The sequence below is a fragment of the Hyaena hyaena genome, unplaced genomic scaffold (assembly GCF_003009895.1).
Source record: "Hyaena hyaena isolate Hyena2069 unplaced genomic scaffold, ASM300989v1 scaffold_167, whole genome shotgun sequence".
Classification (NCBI taxonomy): domain Eukaryota; kingdom Metazoa; phylum Chordata; class Mammalia; order Carnivora; family Hyaenidae; genus Hyaena; species Hyaena hyaena.
In genome coordinates, this window is record NW_024080798.1 from 1,377,783 (window position 1) to 1,397,126 (window position 19,344).

The following is a 19,344-nucleotide window of genomic DNA, read 5'->3' on the forward strand; positions in this document are numbered from 1 at the left end:
AGGAAATTAGGCCACAGCACAGAAACACCTAGTATTGATTGAGCTACAAACCGTAGTTTGATTATGGCCCATAAGGTAGAAGCAAGCCTCCCCGAGCTTTTCATTTCTCATACATGCAGCGATATTGGGAGGTATCATCGCTGTAGAAGGGAGGGCCCAGCACCAAGAACAGTCAGACAGAAAGAGAAAGAGAGAAAGAGAAAAAGTTGAACATTTAGATTCCCTATAACACAGAGGAAAGAAAAAAAAATCTGCATTTGTTAACATGGGGCAAAGAGTTTATTTGTCCAGTCAGACAGTCTAAGGCAACACTCAAATAAGGCTGCAGAGACCGCAATCGGAACAGTGACATTTTTCAGACAGCCATATAAGGTGACTCAGGAACCCAGACAATGGATGCATCCTTTTTTCTTTTTCTTTTCTTTTTTTTTTTTTTTTCAAACAACTGGAACAGTGACAAGCTGGCATCGAGGAGTGCATTAACAATAAACAACAGACGACCAGAGGTCCCTCCCTCCCCCCACCCGAAGACCGCGGCAGTTAAATTAAGTACAAAAAACTCATTACAAAAATAGCCTCACAGAGAAGCAGGTTCCAATCATGTCAGAAAAATATTGGAACTTAACATATTATAACCCATTTGTGACTCTAATCGATAGAATTCGAGAGATTTAGTCCAAATGACGCGTGGAGACATTACAGCAGCACAACTCTGGGATGTTCAACCCTTCTTGGAAAAGTGAGTATTTAAAGGATCTTTATTTTTAGCCCAAAGAACATTTGTTAGTGTCGGATTTTCATCCTCAGTGCAACAGACATAGGTTTTGAGAAGGTACACAGGTTACTGACGATGATTCTCAAATGAAATACCACATCCAACAGAAGCATAGGGAAGACAGAAAAGGAAGATGATGTTACACAGTTTCAGTGGCATTGATACACCTACGGTCAGAGGCTGAGCACAGTGCACAGCTGTGACGTCTTAATGTTGTCACAACACCTCCCCTGTGGGTGGCCTTGTCTCAAGGGGCCTCATCGGATTACCCCCCTCCCCCCACCTTGGGCCCCTCGTATTTACACCTGTATGAGTGTCCAACACCTGGAGAGACTGTCCTTCAAAGGAGTTCTCCTTTTCTTTGAGCTGCATCTCAATTAAGGACCTGATCAGGTCCAAAATCAACTGGGAATTGTGCAGAATGACTTCCAGAAAAGAGGGTGATAACAGATCAATCCCTAATAAAGGGGACCAACGTATATGGGGACCATTCAATCACAGTTTCTATAGAAACTTCTGTAGACCTTTGGTTGGGAAGAAAAGCCCTACATCTAGGGCATAGCTTTTTTTTTTTTTAAATTTTTTATTTTAAACAAGACTCTCAAATAAATAGGACATACTTATAAAATACAGCATTTTGCCATTAGAACACTAAGCTATGTAAAGATCACTGCTGTTTACTCAAATCATGTCTACACGTATGACAAAGGAACTCTATGTATAACCTGGCTTTCCCCATAGGAAAGGTATAGTAACATGTTTCCCTCATGATGAGCACTGGGAATCTATTTCATCCTTTTTCAGCTAAAAACATATGGCTAATATATCAACAGTTTTGTTTGATTTAGAGTAGTGGGCTCAGGTGGTCTGATTGGGGGTAGGGGCCAGCAAGGGGATGCACAAGTGTCATATACAGAGCATAACGGAGGTGAGCAAGGCCCCCAAATCATCTCAAAATTTCACGCCTCTTTAAGTAAACACATCAAGGAACCAAAAAAGAAAAGAAAAAAAAAAAAAAAAAAGAAAGAGAGAATTGTGCCTCAACATATCACTCAGGAAACCTGCTTTCCTGCTTCTGAAAAGGAGTATAGTCATTTTTGTGCTAACAATTGGATCTGAGAAACAGTTTGGCACAGTTCAAACAAACATTCCTTCGCTCTTGGTTGGACTAGACAGAATGTTCTCTCTGATTATCAGAAAGGGGACTATAAAGATCTTGTCTTAGACCACGTCCCAGTCCACGTAAGCAAGCAAGAGGATGAAATGTGTAGAGATTTCAGAACACGCGAGGCAAATAATCACATGGTGCGAAAGGCTGTAAGACACTGGTGAACAGGGGGAAACAAAAAGACTTTCCTGCTGTGGCTCTGGAGACAGATTCATGGAGTCATGCCAGGGAAGGAAGGGATGTTTTCATAGTTTGACCCACCATATTCTGGTACGGAGCCGTCTCCCCGCTTCAGAAACAGACGCACCCTGCGGCCACCATTCTTAATCAGTTCTATAGCCCGAGAATGCTTCATGTTTTTGGTGGTCTCGCCATTGATCTCTAAGATCTCATCGCCAATCTGCCAAAGAGAGGACAAAATGAGAAGATCGCAAAGAGCTTCAGCGGCCAGTTGAGGTGCTCTAGGATGTAAAATTCGTTCACTTAATGATTTACTATGTATTGATGGAGGCTATTCCAGAAAAATCTTCTGTTGCATAGGATCCAGCAGGGAAAGAAACAAAAATCTTTGCCCTCATGGAGAGAAAATTCTAATGGGAGAAAGACAATTAACAAGGAGATCAGAGAAAAATGCGTAGGTTAGAAAGTGCAAGTGTTAAGGGAAAAAAATAAAGCAGTAAGGGAAATATTAATTTAAAAAATGTTTAATGCTTATTTTTGAGAGAGAGAGAGAGAGAGAGAGAGAGAGAGAGATAGAGTGTGAGCAAGGGAGGGAGGGCAGAGACAGAGAGGGAGACACAGAATCTGAAACAGGCTCCAGGCTCTGAGCTGTCAGCACAGACCCCGATGCAGGGCTCAAACTTGCAAACCAAGAGATCATGACCTGAGCCAAAGTCAGACACTTAAATGACTGAGCCACCCAGGCACCCCAGGAAAATACTAATTGTTGGGGGAAAAGAAGATGTGGTAGGCAGTTTCTAGGATGCCCCCACAAACCCTCCCCTCCTTGTATTCATATCCTCTGTAATCTCCTTCCCCCTTTAACATTTTTTTTTTTATGTTTGAGACAGAGAGAGAGAGAAATAGAGCATGAGTGGGAGAGGGGCAGAGAAAGAGGGAAGCACAGAATCTGATATAGGCTCCAGGCTCTGAGCTGTCAGCACAGAGCCCACTGTGGGGCTCGAACTCACAAACTGAGAGATCATGACATGAGCTGAAGTAGGCCGCCCCACTAAGTGAGCCACAAAGGCACCTCTCCTTCCCTTTGAATGTGGGCTGGAATTAGTCACTTGTTCCTAACAAAAAGAATACAGCAAATGTGATATGATGTCAGTTCAAAGATAAGGTTATAAAATACTTTTGGCTTCTGTCTTACGTGGCCCTTTTTTTTTTTTTTTGTCCTCTCACATGTTCACTCTGATGAATGTGGTGAGCTACCTTATAGAGTCTGAGATAAAGACATGAAGGAGAGCGAGGGCCGACAGCCCAAGGGACACTGAATCCTGCCAGCTAAGCTGTGGTGAGCTTAGAAGTAACTGCTTCCCCCAGTGAGCTTTCTGATGAGGACACAGCCATGCTCACTGGAGATAAAGCAGTGAACAAGACAGGCAAGATCCTCCTCGTTCTCATGGAACTTATCTTTCAGAAAGCAGAAGAAGAAAAGCACTGGCTTTGGAGCTTCAGGTCTTGAATTTGAGTCCTATCACTTGTTAGCTACCAGATGTTGCTCAAATCCTTTGACATCCTGGAACTCAATTTCATATCTGTAGAAGGGGATGTTAACAACTCATTCCTACTAATGTGTGAGGACCAAATTGGTCAGTACCTGTAAATGTGTCTTACGAATATATAGCATTAAACAAAATACCATGATAATGAGATTTCATTCAATCAGAAACTTTTTTGAAGTAAGCAAAGACATGGAAAAGCATAACCAGTGGGTGTGAAACTTAAACAAAAGGAAAATACACAATGTATATATTCCTTTGTATATGTACAAATTGTGCATGGATATGCATAGAAAAAGAATACGCAAGCAACTGTAATATAGTTTGACCCTGGAACCTATATTTTTACTATGTGCTGTTTTTCACTGTCTAATTTTTTATAGCCATATGCCTGGTCTACTTTCTCAATCTAAAGAAAAAAAAAACGCTCAAAGGGGCATCTAAGTGGCTCAGTTGGTTAAGCATCTGACTCTTGATTTCAGCTCAGCTCATGATCTCACAGCTGGGGAGTTTGAGCCCCATGGTGGGTTCCATGCTGACAGAGCAGAGCCTGCTTAGGATTCTCCATCTCTGTCTGTCTCCCTCTCTCAAGAATAAATAGACATTTTAAAAATGTTCATTAGAATTCAATCTGAAGAAATTTAAAAAGCAAGATTATGCCTTATACACAAATATTAAGTGCCCTATGTTTGGTCACTTTTTTCCCTCTTTCTGCTCTGGACCAATTTCATGCACTTTATTCCTTTCCTGACCTGACATTCTTGATTTCCCTTCATTTGTAGCAAACTGCTCCCTATGCATACGCTTCAATCTAGTCACTTATCCATAGAGAGAATATTTTTTAAACCATCCAATCCCCCCAGGAAGGTACATGCATACACAGTAACAGATATTAGATTTCTGGAAAGAAGAGAGTGATCCTTTGGCATGTGTATATTTACAATGTTCAGCTCTGACTACTATGGAGCAACTGTGAATATTCTCGCCACGGAGATGCGGGGCCTTTCCTGAGGCAGAGGTGACCGCTCCCGAGGCTAGGGTAAGACACCTGGTGACTAGCAGGTGACTGGATGGAGCGCACCACCCAGAGCTTACAAGACCACCTGGGCTTCCTGCCCTCTAAGCATCCTGGGATACCTAGGATTTGCTGTGAAGGGACGTGCCCACCATCGGAGATTAAGGGCTATGGACACAAGCCTGAGAAAGTATGTACTTCAGTAAGATTGCAAATAATTCCAATTCTTCATTCCATCCTGAAGAATCAAAAGCGCTCACCTAACTTCAGCAGTTACCATCATCTATGCTCTAGGGAGAAATTTACGCTAGGGTGGGAGTCAAGCATTCACAGTGTTCTGAAAGCAGTATGAAGTGTGGTTCTCAGGAACAAGAAGGTTCTAGCCATAGTGTCAAAAAGGCGCTGCAGATGACTTATTTGTCCAGACTCCTCTTCCCACTTACCCTCATCTTTCCACACCTTTCTGCTGGACCGTCCTCTGCTAAGCGCAGAACATACAGGTCCATGTTATATTCTCGGCCTCCTCGAAGACTGAAGCCAAATCCCTTGGCTCCTCTCTCTAGTTCCACAGTGTAAAAATCTTGCTCCTATTTAAAAAAAAATGAAATGCAATTATTCAGGGGAGAACGTCTATCCACACATATTTCTTCTTCCCATCTCTTCCCACATATTCTCTGAAATTGTGATTTGACAAAAAGGCACCGTCTCTATCCCTCTTTTGGTGATTCTCAACTGTTAATATTCATTCATGTTACATGTTTGGAGATGCAGGATTTGAAGACATTTAAGAGTGTGCCCGCAGACTGCATACCAACACGCAGGTCTTGGAATTTCATCAGTGAGGCCACAGAACGTATTTATGGTGGGAAAATCCATTATAGGCTACCATTCTGCACAGGACTGAATGAATGGTCAGCCTCCCTGCAGCGTGCCTGGAAAACGGCAGCAGTGTTAGGACTAGGAAGCCTATAGCGACCTCCTTCTCTCTGGGGAATGCTTCCCGGTCAGACTGAGGAGAAGCATGAATGGAATACCAAAGGCTCTGAGAAGGCCGGTAAAAATGAACGCATTTAACGTTCCAGTTCCCAGTCTCCCCCAGATTTCCTTCACCTGCATGTTAGTGCATCCTGTCTTACCACACTGTGGGACAGGTAGTGAGCTCTGCTGGGCTCACGTGAAATTCCCAAGTCTGGGAAACACCTTAACAAAGACACTTCTTGGCATAAATGCAGTTACCAATACCAAGAGAGGAGATTTGCAGTTTTGCTCTTTCTCTGATGGTCAGTCCTTGAGACAAGTGTAGGTTTTTATTTTGTTTGTTTTTCTCCGCCTAGAAAAGGATATCTAGGAATGAATACCTTTCCAAGGTAGTAACATAAAATGTCGTTTCTTAGACAGCTAGATGTGAGCTCATATTTAGTACGTACTCTCACAAAGGGTTATTTATTTTAATTGGGGGGACCTTATAAAAGATATCTCATAAAAATAGCTTCAGGAAGTTGGAAGGAAATGTACTAAGCAAACAGAGAAAACAAGAAGAATGTCCCTCACCTGTGTTGCCTGGGGTGCTTTGAACTCAAACTGCGATTCCGGCTTTGGTTTGGTGGTATTCCTGCCAAAGGGAGAGAAATAAATGTAAAAGCAAACCACGGGGAAACTGAAGAAAAGGAAAAAAAAATCAAGGATGAGTTGACTGTTCTTAACAAAAAAGTCAAGGATGAGGCCAGGAGTTAGTTTTCTTCCCTTAAAACTAACAAAAGCGACCAACGTGATGCCTGACCTGGTGTCCTGGGCCCCTTGCTGAGAAGGGGCGTGCGTGGTCGTGATGGTGGCAATCTTCTCTGCGTTGGTCAGCAAAGTGGCATTTGAGGACTCTGCGGGGAGAGACAGAGCGGAACAGAATGACGGCCCCTGAGAAGAGATCATCCCAACTGAGAGGTACGCAGAAGTCCCACATCTGAATGAAAAGTCTGGTCTCCCTGTCACTGTTTGAAACAGCTCTGACTCGAATTCCGAGAGAAGAGTTTGAAGACCCATTCTAAGATCTACGATGTGAGCCACGTATGCCCCCATTACCCTCCTCCCAACCAAGATCCCCGCAAATGAACTGAAATGTTGGCCCCAGAAAATGCTTCCCTAAAAATGGAACCAAGGGAAGTGTCTCTCCCTCCCTGACACTTAACAATGGCAGTCGCATCAAAACACTGCCACACGCCGGCAGTGTGACTTCCCGGGAATCTGACAGGCTAATAATAAAGGTCTCTATTAATGTTTCCTGCAATTTATCAGCAATATTTAGTAGAGTCCGCTTGATTTCCTCATGCGAATATTACAATCAGAAGTGTGCTAACACCTTGTTAACTACACACACACACACACACATCTACCTTCTTCCCCAGTGCTTTTAATGAAGCACAACTGAAAATGTAATGTAGACTTCTACACAGAACTCATCTAGAATTACTGATGAAAAATTAATTTTAAAACTTGCATTGGTTAGAGCCAGAGTTTGTAAATATAAGTTGTATAAATCATGAAGCCACCCTAACGTAATGAATGTAATGATATTCTTAGGTAAATTGACTTTCTTCTCCACTAACCACATTCACAAGCAACTTCATTAATCTCTAGAAGTGTGGAGATCCAGAATTTGAAAACGCTCAGAAGCATGCCCTACAGACTGCACACCAACATGCAAACGTTAAAATGTAATCACTTATCTAGTGATGATTATATATTCTTTTACTAATTATTTCTCCGTTACGATCAAGGCAGAGAGCAAGCAGCTATGAGCAAGTTGTACTTTTAGTATTTAATTTTAGTTTGACTATTTAGAACCTGGCGTCAATTTTCTCATCAAGAAAATATGACATGTGGTGGTTAGGCTATGAATTAGCCTAAGATCAGGCTATGAATGCCTATTTAATTCATCATGTGCAATATACAGCCTACAAGTTTCTAGGAGTCCTATCTTCATAGTAGGCATCCTAATGCTTTCAGAATACATATCCCTGCCCGTCATGTGTAGCAAAGTTTTCTATGGGAAAATGTGTTAAGTGTTCCCACCTGGGACACCTGGAATCGATCCCCCCACTGCAGTCCTGAGGGACAGTACCTCCCAGAAATCCCAATGACTGTGGTCTATCCTCCATTTTAACTTCCTAAGGATATTAATCAGCTTGGGTCTGGATACACATAGTTTTAAAGTCACGGGCTTGAGATCCAATCCCCCTTTCCCCACTCATTAGCCGTTTGCCTTATTTTGCTCATCTGATAGAAGGGGGGTGATGACAGAATGCCCTTCTCTTTGATAAAAGTATTTGAAAAGCTTAGTATAGGACCTGACATAGAGTAAACAGTCAATACCTTTACTCTACTTATGACCCTAGCTACCACCTCTGCTTTTTTCACTTGTGACTGTGGGAACGTAAGTTAAACTCTCTGTAAAATGAGAAAGTTGAATTAACAGTACATATTTCAGCCATAGAGCCCGTGGTTCCCATAGTTAAGGCACAAGATTAATATGAAAATGTAACTAGATCAAGTAAACTGTAATGTGAATCCAATTCATGTTTTAGGACAAGTTACCCATAGTCCGTTTTAACCACTGTTTCTACAGATTCTGAGGGAAAGGAGCCTGTCATTGAAGGGTAAGAAATAATGGGTGGAACAGAGGGCGATGTTTTTGTGTGCATCTGTGCTTTGTTCTCTGAGCATCCTCATAGGCTTTACTAAGCCTATACGCCTTGCAATCCCCTTGGACTGGGAGGTGGTGTTTCTCAGGCTTAATGGGAGGCAACTTAGCAAAATGGTTAGGAGGTCAGATTCCAGACTCAGACTGTTTGGCCGCGTGCACCCCCAGCTCTGCAATTTACCAGCTGGGACTTACGCAAAGTCACTTAGACTTCCTGTGCTTCAGTTTTCTCTTCTGTACATGCACTGTAACAGAAGTATCTCAGAAATTAGTGCAAAGATTAATGAGAGGAAAATGCTGGGGATAGGGCGTGGCACATAAAAACCATACAAAAGATGATTCCCGTATTTTTGATTGGGGGCATGTATTTATTACTGTTATCGCAATATTAAAAGCACCTTATTGGTACATTTTTATGAGTGCAGTTAACTGGCATAACCCAGGTGATAAATCTACATGATACGCCATCAAGTACGGCCACTGTGTGAGAACAATGGGCTAAGAAACTGCACTGCCTGTCAACAGGATGCCCCAGAAATTTCATCAACACATGTATTGGTCCTTTAAAACAACTTTATATTGCTCATCGCATTGTAATTAATTTTATGGAAACTCTCTGGGAAATCTCAAGATTGTTCGGGCCACGGGGAAATCATAATCAAGATACCAAAAAGAACATTTCCTTGTAATTAAAATGATTATAATTACTGAACTGTGCAGGACTTCCCTTTCGAGTTCTTGTGTTTTTCGTAGCTGGGGTTTTTCTAAGCAGATCAGATCCCGTTCTGAAATTTTTTTTTTTTTTCCTTGCTGCTTTCATGATTTGATGAGATGACAGATAATCACTCAAAACACATATAAATAGAATTCTTTTATTAATCTTCCTATCCTTCATTTGCTATTTTCTGCATATTTATATGCAAATCTGTTTTGAGTTGAAGATTAACTTTAAGCATTTAAAAAATTAACATTTATATGCAAATGCTTATTTGAGCTAGGGGAATTTCTTCCGATTGCTAGGTTTCTTAAATCTATGAATCACCACCATTTCTTCATCATTTACGATGTGCCAAAGACCGTGCTAAGTCCATTTCTGCTTGCACTACCCCATTTTATTCTTAGTACTCAATGAAATAGGTTCAATTAGTACCCCACTTTACAGATGGAAACACTGAGGCTCAGGAAAGGCAGGTACAACGTCCAAAGTCATCCAGAGAGTCTTATTTTCATGTGTAAAGGAATTATGTGTTGGTATCAACACATAACTGTTGATACCAATTGTTAGTATCAAGGAAATCGTATCTAATTGGTAAGCACCTTTATTTTATTGCATAAATACCACCAACTATCACAGGTTAATTAAAATGTAAAATATCCTGCTTTGAGTCTGGGTTTTAGGGCCATCCTCTGAGCACTGAAATAATTTTTAGCATGCTCTGGATTTTCAAAATGCTTCTTAAATATCAAGAGTTACACTCATTTAATTAAACTTTTAAGTCTTCATCTAGAATTAAACCAAGAGTTTGTGCTGAAATTCTCTCAAGTTTTGTAAATTACAGGGATGAGGCCCATTATCACAAATCTATAGCTCCACTCCAAAGCAATATTTGCCCCATATAACGAGGGCCTGACAAAAAAGCACATGCCAGCACAGTATTAGGAAGGGATGTCAATGTATGTGACTTTTAAAACTGAAAGGCAGAAGGACAGATTGGCTATTTTTATGATAAATTCCGGCAAATATCCTACATCCTTTATTAAACAGTGTTTACACCTACTTCAGTCTCCCAGAGGAATGACAATGGATATGCCTACACTTTCCATGGCAATCATGTCTCAAGCAAAGCATACCCTAGCTCTCAAGGCGCTGTCACGGTGTTGTGTTAAATCAGGGCACTAACTTTTGACAGGATCTTCTATCTTGGGTTTCAATATGTCTCTGTGACAAGTGATTACAATTCCAGCCCAGTCCCCACGTTAATATCGTTAGTCTCCCTTACAGAATCCACATTACAAAGCCAAACAAATCAACAAAGGGATACGATCGTTCCTTTCGTAAATATTTTAATGCATAAAAACAGATGTACTAAGTATCTAAAGGAAGCGTCTGAAAATTTGAATCCCATAAATATTTGAAGTTTCGGGAGACTTACAAAACGTGTCTGGTTGAAACCGTGTTCCTTTTGCCCTCTCCTCTGACTGGCTATCCTATACACAGAGCCCTCCATTAAGATATTTATACCATTCTATGCCTTTGCCAAGGAAATCGCAATGTCTGGGTTGCCATACTTTACCTTCTGTATATATAAATACTTTGAATCAGAGTGATCTGAAGTACAAACTTGCGACCCTAATATCAGTAATATATTTTTAAGCCTCTACATATTTTCTTTATCTTGAACTTGATTCAAACTGATGGTCCTGTGTTAGTCTGACTCAGCCAGAGTCTGCCCTGATTAAAGTCTCATTGCCACCCAGTTTTCACAGAGTATTTCTATAGAAGACAAGTGGAAGGAAGCATGTGTGGTTTGACTTGTCAAATTTCAAGTTCAGATTCAGTGTGTTCAGCTATTCTCTGGGCTTTTCTGGGCAGTCCTTACACATTTACTATCACTTTCCCACTTCATAGGAGAAAAAGTTCCACACCCACTGCACCTCCCATGCTGATCCCAAAGATAGTAAGAGCAGAGATGGTGAGGACCCCCCAGTGGGGGCCTGTCCAAGATCTGTGAAGGCAGGCCTCCTAGGAACATGATAAACCAAACAGAGGAGAGTCATATTTCTGAGACCTTGTTAGAGGGAGCCGGTGGAGGAAGGGTGAGGACAGAGAAATGTGAGAAGCAGAGTGAGGGAAAGTACAGACTGACATAAGTGAGTTGGAGAAAGTACGAGGTGAACGATGACAAGAAAAACAATCAGGCACAGGAACTAGGGGAAGAAGTGGATTCTGAGTGGGTTCCAAGGACTGTCTAAAAGAGAGTGCATCTTCTCACCTTCTTCAAGTGCTTCCTCAGGTTTCTGACAACAGTACTCTGGAGAAAATGGGTTTCTAAGAACTTCGGTCTCCTTGTGAGGACCGTAACACAAACTGTCTTTGGGCTATTTGATGAATTAAGCATTAGGAAAGGTGTGAAGGAGTGCATCAGTCCCTAGCACACACTCTCTTTTACCCTAGTCTAGCATGTCCAACACACTTTCCCAGAGAGGAAGTGGATCTGCCATGTCCTTCTTCCTCGTCATCAAAACTGGTCACTGTGTCTTCCAGGTGTTTGCAAACTTTTCCTGGATTTGCATCTTCTGGATGCTGGATTGCTCCAATATCTCTCCAGAAATCCAACTCCCCTGCTTCAATTTGAACTTCTAAGATGGTAATTTTTGGCCTCATTAAAGAGAAGAAGATCACAAATCCATCCTCTGTGAGACCGGATTTCCTCTACCTGGCCTCTGAAATTTACAAAATAATTGGTGAAGGGTTTTATTATCATGGCATTGAGTTGCTGCAATAGTTTGGGATCAAATCACACCCTGGGCAACAAATCAGTCCTCAACTACACTGTATGAGCTTTTTTTGATAGTCATAATTCTGATGTTTTTATTAGTTTTAAATTTATTTACTTTTTAATTTACATCCAAGCTAGCATATAGTGTGATGATGATTTCAGGATTCCTTACTGCCCCTCGCTCATTTAGCCCATCCCCCCTTCCACAACCTCTCTAGCAACCCTTTATTCTCCATATTTAAGAGTCTCTTCTGTTTTGTCCCCCTTCCTGTTTTTATTGTTTACTTTCTCCTAACCAAGAGAGTGTGGGATGTGTCTATCTGAATTTTGTCTTTTTTAAGTCCTGAGGTTTTTTAAGAAAATGTCTTTTTATTGGCAACTGCTACTGGATAATTCATCTTGAACTATATTTCTTGGTGGCCAGGTTTTCTGAATCTATTCACCACCCAGTATGTGCACAGTTGTATAAGGTACTTCTGCATATTTATATCTTTCCTGATTTCAAACTCTGAAAATGCCTTCCTTCAAGGAGTACTTTCTTTTCTTCCTTCCTTTTTTGGACATTATCCTTCCCACACTAAGACTGACCAATATAGACATAGCAAGTCAATGCCCATGTCCTGTTCTTTTGGATTAGTTTTTTAAAATCTCTACAGGGGCATGTACATCAATATATCTAAATTTATACACTACATTTGGCTCTCTCACTATATTTTTCTGGCTTCCTTCATCCTTTCCATTAGAAACCTATGTTCTATCAACTTGTGATCACATTCCTAAACTGTAATTGAACTGGGAAAATGGCCTCCAGACCACATGGTAAATTACTAACCATGCATCTGAGGCTGAATGAAGGAGACCGGCAATCAAGAAGCTATTTTTTCCTCCACATTTGGTGTTGCATATTTTTGTTTCAGAGAAAATTCTCTGTTCGTAGAACCAACAATTTTCAAATATTTATTGTTTGGTTTGGGATTTATTTTCTTCTGAAAAGCACAGTTTACAACACTTGAATTTTAAATTAATAGGGATCACTTTCTAACAATTATAAAAATACGCATTTGGGGGGCACGTGGCTGGCTCAGCTGGTAGAGCACGTAACACTTGGTCTCAGGGGTGTGAGTCTGAGCCCCACGCTGGTTGCAGAGATTACTTAAAAATAAAATCTGAAAAAAAATTCACTTGGTGAATTACTTCCAGATAAAATCTCTGATTTTCTTATTTTACAGATCAGTGACGTAGGGAATTTTTATCACTCTATCTCCATAAACCACCTTCGCCTCGAGAAATACTGACTTTTAGAATATATATTTTATTTAATAACATATATAACAAAACAAAACAAAACAAAATAAAGGCACTGAAACATTGGAGAAAAGTATCACTCTCTTCCCAAAAGCAAAGTCGGCTGAGAATGAAGTCAATATTCAGGACTAAATTCCCTGAAGAATCTATACATAGTGACATCAGTGTATCAACTTCATGCTTATTAAGTAAGAATAATGACTATTGATATTTTCTGCTACATAGCTTTATATTGTAGGGGGCTGTCCTGTATACTGTAGGATGTTTAGAAGTACCCTTGGCCTTTACCCACTAAATGCCCTTAGCACCCATTCCAGATAATGCCAAATGTCTCCTGGTGGGGGGGGGGGGGGGAAGGCAGAATCACCAATGGAGTAAAATAAACCAGATTTGAATTTAGACAAATTATGAAACAAACTAACAAATAAGAACAGACCTACTTTAATGCAGATATAACCTACCAAAAACAGAGGTTGTACTCTTTCTTCATCCACATGCAAAAATTAGAGAGAAATCAAGAAGGCACAAACCCAAAGAATCTCTCATTTTAAAAAAAACACTTCGGGGTGCCTGGGTGGCTTAGCCGGTTAAGTGTCCAGCTCTGGATTTTGGCTCAGGTCATGACCTCATGGCTGAGGTATCGAGTCCCCTGTCAGGCTTGGCACTGAGCGTGGAGCCTGCTTGGGATTCTCTCCCTCACTCTCTCTCTCTGCCCCTCCTCCCTTGAGCACTTGAATGCACATGCTCTCTCTCAAAATAAACATTAAAAATGTTAAAAGAAAAAAAAAAAGCGTTTCATATGTTCACTTATCCTGAGGGAAAAAATAGTATTGCTCTGAACTGTCATTATGTACGTTTTATATGTCACCATATCATCCAGTTAAGTTTAAATTTTTAAAAATCTTATTCACTTGTTAATTTAATTCTACATAGGCTTCACACCCAATATGGGGCTTGAACTCACCACCCTGAGGTCAAGAGTCACATGCTCTATCAACTGAGCCAGTCAGGCACCCCCTCACACAGTTAAATTTTAGTGATTTTTTTCAACTCCCTATTCATTTCCAGAGAGAACATCAGGGGATCTTTACTACTGTATTCAAAGTACTCTATCATTTTAAGGACAAGGGTACGAAAACCAAAATAAAATGGGGAAAGTTGAGATTTTCTGCAATGTTTATATCTGCAACAAGACAGGGTCCCAGGGGCAGAGGATTAAGTAAAGGGGGTGGAGGGAGGTAAGGTCTAGTAACAATGGCTCATGACAGGTATGTTCAGTTAGGGATGGATACGGCTGCCTCGAAATTGACACTATCCAATTACATGAATACTAATGAGAGAAAGCAAGAGACAGAAAAGGAGAGGTATGGCAAGAGCTGGAGAGAGAGAAAGAGAGACACAAGAGGTATACTTTACCATCCCCGGGGATGATGCGGAGGGTAACTGTGTTTCCTGCTTCCTTGATTAGGTTGACAATGTCAGAATGGGACTTGTTGGTGATGGAACATCCATTCACTGCCAGGATCCGGTCTCCCACTTTCAGCTTGCCGCATCGGTCAGCGGGACTCCCCTCAATAATCCGACCTATTTTGTGAGGCATAGCCACACATGCATTGCCTGCTTTGATAGTGAGTTTTTATTTTTTTTTTTTAAGTTATGTGGGAATATAGTGAAGGGAGGAGAAAAAGGGTTGAAAAGGGAAAGAGAAGGTTAAGTGTTAATTAATTAAAGCATTAAGCAAATGTTATTAAAGGAGAGCTCTGTGCCGATGGTCAAAACATTGGCAGTACCCAGGGCATCTGTGGAAGGTGCTGTGGCCCCGTAGTGATGGCTCCTCACCCCTTGCCCGATTCCAATGAGGGGGAACCCCCAACTTCCCTCCTCCTTTAATCAGTTGCAAAATTTGTCATCATTACCAACTTCAAAGAGTCTCAAGAGCCCCAAAATATTACTTGCCGGTGGCTTATCTGGGGTCTGCAAATGTGAGACCCAGAGCTGGGATGGATGCTTTTACACACTGTGTGTTCATGTCACTTCATTTTTGCCAGCTGTTGTTTAAGCTTCTGCCAATGTTTTGTTCTTTCTCCATTTAGAAAAAAATAATTCCTAGGTGTCTGGGGAGGCAGGAGAGTCTGCTACCACCAAAAATTCCATCTGAAGATGCCTAATGGACAAAACACTTAGTCCTTCTGCCTTCTATCCAGAATGATGAAAGCTTTAGAAACAAGGCATAATTACAAGAGATGAGCCAACAAAAACACCCAACCTTTTATGACCTTCGCGCAATCAGTCTGTCGTGTGCGCTTTCAGGGTAAGGACCCGAAAGGCTCATTAGTGCTGAAATCCTCCACCTTTCTCACAAAAATCCCCTCAAAGGACAATGAAAACACGGTACCTACACAGGCTAAGGACAGTGATCCAAAGCCAGGTTCAAGTCCTTCCTCAACCCTTTCCTTTGATCATTTCCTTTCTCATAATCACTGACTGCACAGCTACAACATGAAAACCGGGAAAAGTGCATTTGAAGAGGAAGGTTTCTTGTGCACTTTGAGGCACTCCAGGTCACAGCTGCGCGTACTGCTAACTTCTAGCGAGGGCTGGGAACCTGACTTTGAGGCCTTGGCACAGGGTCTTCAATGCAGAGTTCCCAATTTTGAGAATTCGTCTTTCTGAGGACTGTGAAGCGAGCTACGCAGTTGAGTCACCATTTGGAAAGGATGATAAAACGGACACAGGAGACACTGAAATGGACTAGGCTCTTCTGTCGTAATTTGGACCCTGGGGTAGAACGTGGGGGAAATGTATCCTTGTTTCTTTGAATTTCAGCATATCTGCCTGAGTTTTTATCAGGGCACAAAAGGTCAAGGCCACAGAGCTTTTAAAAGGGAAGCCAACAGTCTTTTGGAATCCAACAGGCAGGTATGGAGAGATTCCATACTCAAATTCAAGGTCCTCATTAAGTGTAGTGCATCTCCACAAACAACTCACATGAGAAAGGCATCAAACAGCAGGGAGGCGGACTCTGCAGAGTGTGAAACATGAGTCTCATGCGAGGTATTAGGGAGAGTTGCATTCGTTTATAGTCAGAGCCGGAGGGAAACAACCAAAGACCAAATTGTGAGAAGACATTCAATATTCATTAAATAACATACCCTCCCATCTGACATATCTATTTTGATGTAGAAAAGTGAAACCAAGAATTTTAAAATCCTGAGAACATCAAGGGGTGCATGGGGATGATCAAATTGTCGCTCTGAAGGAAACAATGGGATTCTTGCCCCTCTCTGCCTTTTTAAAGAATATTTTTAAACTACGCAGAGAAGTCCCCCAGATTAATTTACAAATGAAACCCAAAAGACCTCGCCTTGGTTTCTGGTCATCCGTTCATGACATGCTGCGATAACTTTATTAATGTAGCTCACAGAAGCACTGTTAGTAACGGGCATTTGTTACTGCAGCCATACATGCATAGACCTGACTGACTCACGGACTCCTAATGAACAGACTTGACGGAAACGGCTTTCGCAGGAAGCAACGTACAAAGGCTCAATGAAGGTAAAGGGAGTTCTACTGGATCAGAAAGCTGAGGGGATGGAGCACCTGGCCTGATTTTGGCCAGCAGTGACCCGGGTCATTGGTCATGAGACTCTTGCGGACAAGTCCTTTGCAGATAGAGCGGAGTCAATTTCAAAGCCCACACAGCCCTTCCCCATCTCTCATCCTGTTCCTTATTAATGAACACTCGTGCATGGGGGATTAACACATGACTCTTTAGCTAATGAAGACGATGGGTCATTTTTGGAGTGCTTTTTTATAACCTAATAAGAAAGAGATTCATAGGTTACTAGGTTCCTGGACTCATGTGAGTCCTGTCTATCTTTGCTAGTACACCCATCTGCGAACCTTCTCAGAGGGTGACAAGTGCATTTCTCCATGCTCTGCTGAAACTCCCAATATCTGGATGAGACACGGAAATGGGTCTTGCTAGAATTCAAGGGCAGTGAAGACCAATGGCTCTTAACTCAGATCTTAATGAGATCCTTAACCAGACAGGGTAAAAATATTATTTAACATTTAAAAATTTCAGATGTGGATAGAGTAGAGAAAGGACACAGATAAAGTGGAATGGACACTTCACGTAATTCTGTTTCTCCTTACACCTGTATTGCTCCCTAGGCATTTTTTCACAACCCTAAGCTTAGTCTAAAAACCCTTACATCCCCCGAGGCTTCTGCTGTGAACGATCTGCTACTCAGGACCTTCTCTGACAAAGCCTCTCCACTCTCCACTGTTGAGGTTGCTCTCCAAGCTTCATGCAAATATCATTTATGCTTGAAGGTGTCTGTGCGCATGTGAACACACATTCTGCATGGACGCTGAAACATTAAAAGAAAAAAAAAATATCCCACCTTCCGGAGGGGAAAAGCTACGAAACACACTCTCCACCCCCAATTAAGCCTTTAGTTACCTGAAGCGAAAAGCATGACGGCATTTCTGTTACTGAGCTTTTGGCCACCTTTCGCTCGCACCGCGCCGCGCTCGCCGGCATCCCGGGAAGCCCTGGGGCGCGGACGGGACACTCACCGAAGGTCGTGCCGGCCTCGGGCCTGCTCACCGAGGACACGATGACGAAGCCGAAGCCCTCGTTCTCGCCGCGCCGGATCTCCACGTCGTAGGGCTGCACGGCCGCGCTGACCACGCCGCTGCCGCCGCCGCCGCCGCTGCCGATGCCGCTGGTGCTGCCGCTGCCCGAGCTCACCGTGTTCAGGGAGTTCTGGCTGCCCTGCGGGGTGCGCTTCTCCTCCGTCAGGGACGCCGGCTGGTTGCTGCTGTGGTGCGAGGAGGCCGGCGACGGCACCTCGTTCTCGGCTTTGGGGGCTGCGCGACACAGAGGCCCGGCTCAGCCACCGGTGGCGGCGACAGCCCGCACACTAGCGCCGCGTTGCGGAAGGAGGCCCCCGAGACGCCGGAGAGCCTGCACCTGCCACGGTCACGGTCACGGCGCCCATGTGAAAACACCCCAGGCGACGCCCCCCTCGTGTATCACCGACAGCACCCTGCCTATCAGTACCTACTCTCAGACTTGACTTGGCTGCAAGAGGGACCCGCTCGGAGCTATTGCGGGGAGGGGGGGGGGGTGGGCGCGAATCACAGGAATACGAACACAGGTGCAGGGGTGGACCACCAGGGATGGACGCCACCTTGGCTTTCGAGAACTTGGCGCACGTTCACCTTGTCACCACCCTCAAAAATCACATTTCTGCTCGCCATCCAAGCAGCTTTGCTTTTCATGTTTCCATCAGACAGGACCCTGTACGTTGACTTGGCCATTAAGGGTGCCATATTGTGCGATTCTTGACAACACCTGTCAGAGGTATGCTTAGTCTCTCTCCCTCGTTTCCAACTGTCATTGTCTACTCTGATCACACTCCTGGGTACATTAGCCTCCCTTAGGATTCCAGTTTTATTGCTTTATCAGGTGACAGGGTAAAGCACACCTAAATAAGCCACAGTAATAGGTAGGGGCCACTTAGGTTTGATGCTCCAAACAAAATGCGTGTTGGAGTTTTGGGTAAGAGATTTATTTTCGAAGCTTCTCCCTTAATATATTTCTTTTTATTGTAGTAAAATATCTGTAACAAAATTTATCATCTTAACCCATTTTAAGTGTATAGCTCAAGGACATTAAGCACTAAGTACACGCATGATGTTGTACAACTGTGACCACCATCGTCTACAGAACCTTTTCATTTGCCAAAATTAAAACTCTGCACCCATTAAACACTAATTAGCCATTCTTCCCTCCACCGACGCTTGGCAATGACCACATGACTTTCTTGTCTCTATGAATTTGACGATCGTATGAATGTAAATATAAGTGAATTCGTACGTTGTTTGTGACTGGCTTATAGTACTTGGTCTAATGTCTCTTAGAGATTTAACATGCCTCTGACCCAATGCTAAAAAGCCCAAATATTTAATTTTTAAAAAATAAATCTGAAACAAACAAAAATCACACTGCTCTACTATTTTTACTTGGGTAAGTGAAGTCAGAAAGTTTTCATCGCATCCCAAAAGCCATTTCTAACTGACAGCTACTGACTGCATGGAGTACCAGTTTAAGAAATACTCTGAGGCCAGAAATGAACTCTTGAGGCAT

The 19,344-nt window shown here is 42.4% G+C and overlaps 1 protein-coding gene across 8 annotated transcripts in view; it reads right to left on the reverse strand.

The window, feature by feature from the left end:
- The window catches only part of MAGI1 (membrane associated guanylate kinase, WW and PDZ domain containing 1), a 632,528-nt gene that overhangs the window by 5,307 nt on the left and 607,877 nt on the right, over positions 1-19,344 (reverse strand). For 4 of the 8 annotated variants that reach the window (XM_039240070.1, XM_039240064.1, XM_039240069.1 and 1 more), the window contains 6 exons: positions 17,769-18,062; positions 14,601-14,801; positions 6,466-6,559; positions 6,237-6,297; positions 5,129-5,272; positions 2,205-2,343 (listed from right to left, as the gene is read on the reverse strand). In XM_039240070.1, coding sequence (XP_039096001.1) covers positions 2,205-2,343; positions 5,129-5,272; positions 6,237-6,297; positions 6,466-6,559; positions 14,601-14,801; positions 17,769-18,062 — 933 coding nt within the window. Of the gene's footprint in view, positions 1-51; positions 141-2,204; positions 2,344-5,128; positions 5,273-6,236; positions 6,298-6,465; positions 6,560-14,600; positions 14,805-17,768; positions 18,063-19,344 lie in introns of all 8 variants that reach the window. The other 4 variants (XM_039240062.1, XM_039240066.1, XM_039240068.1 and 1 more) reach the window with 3 other exon arrangements.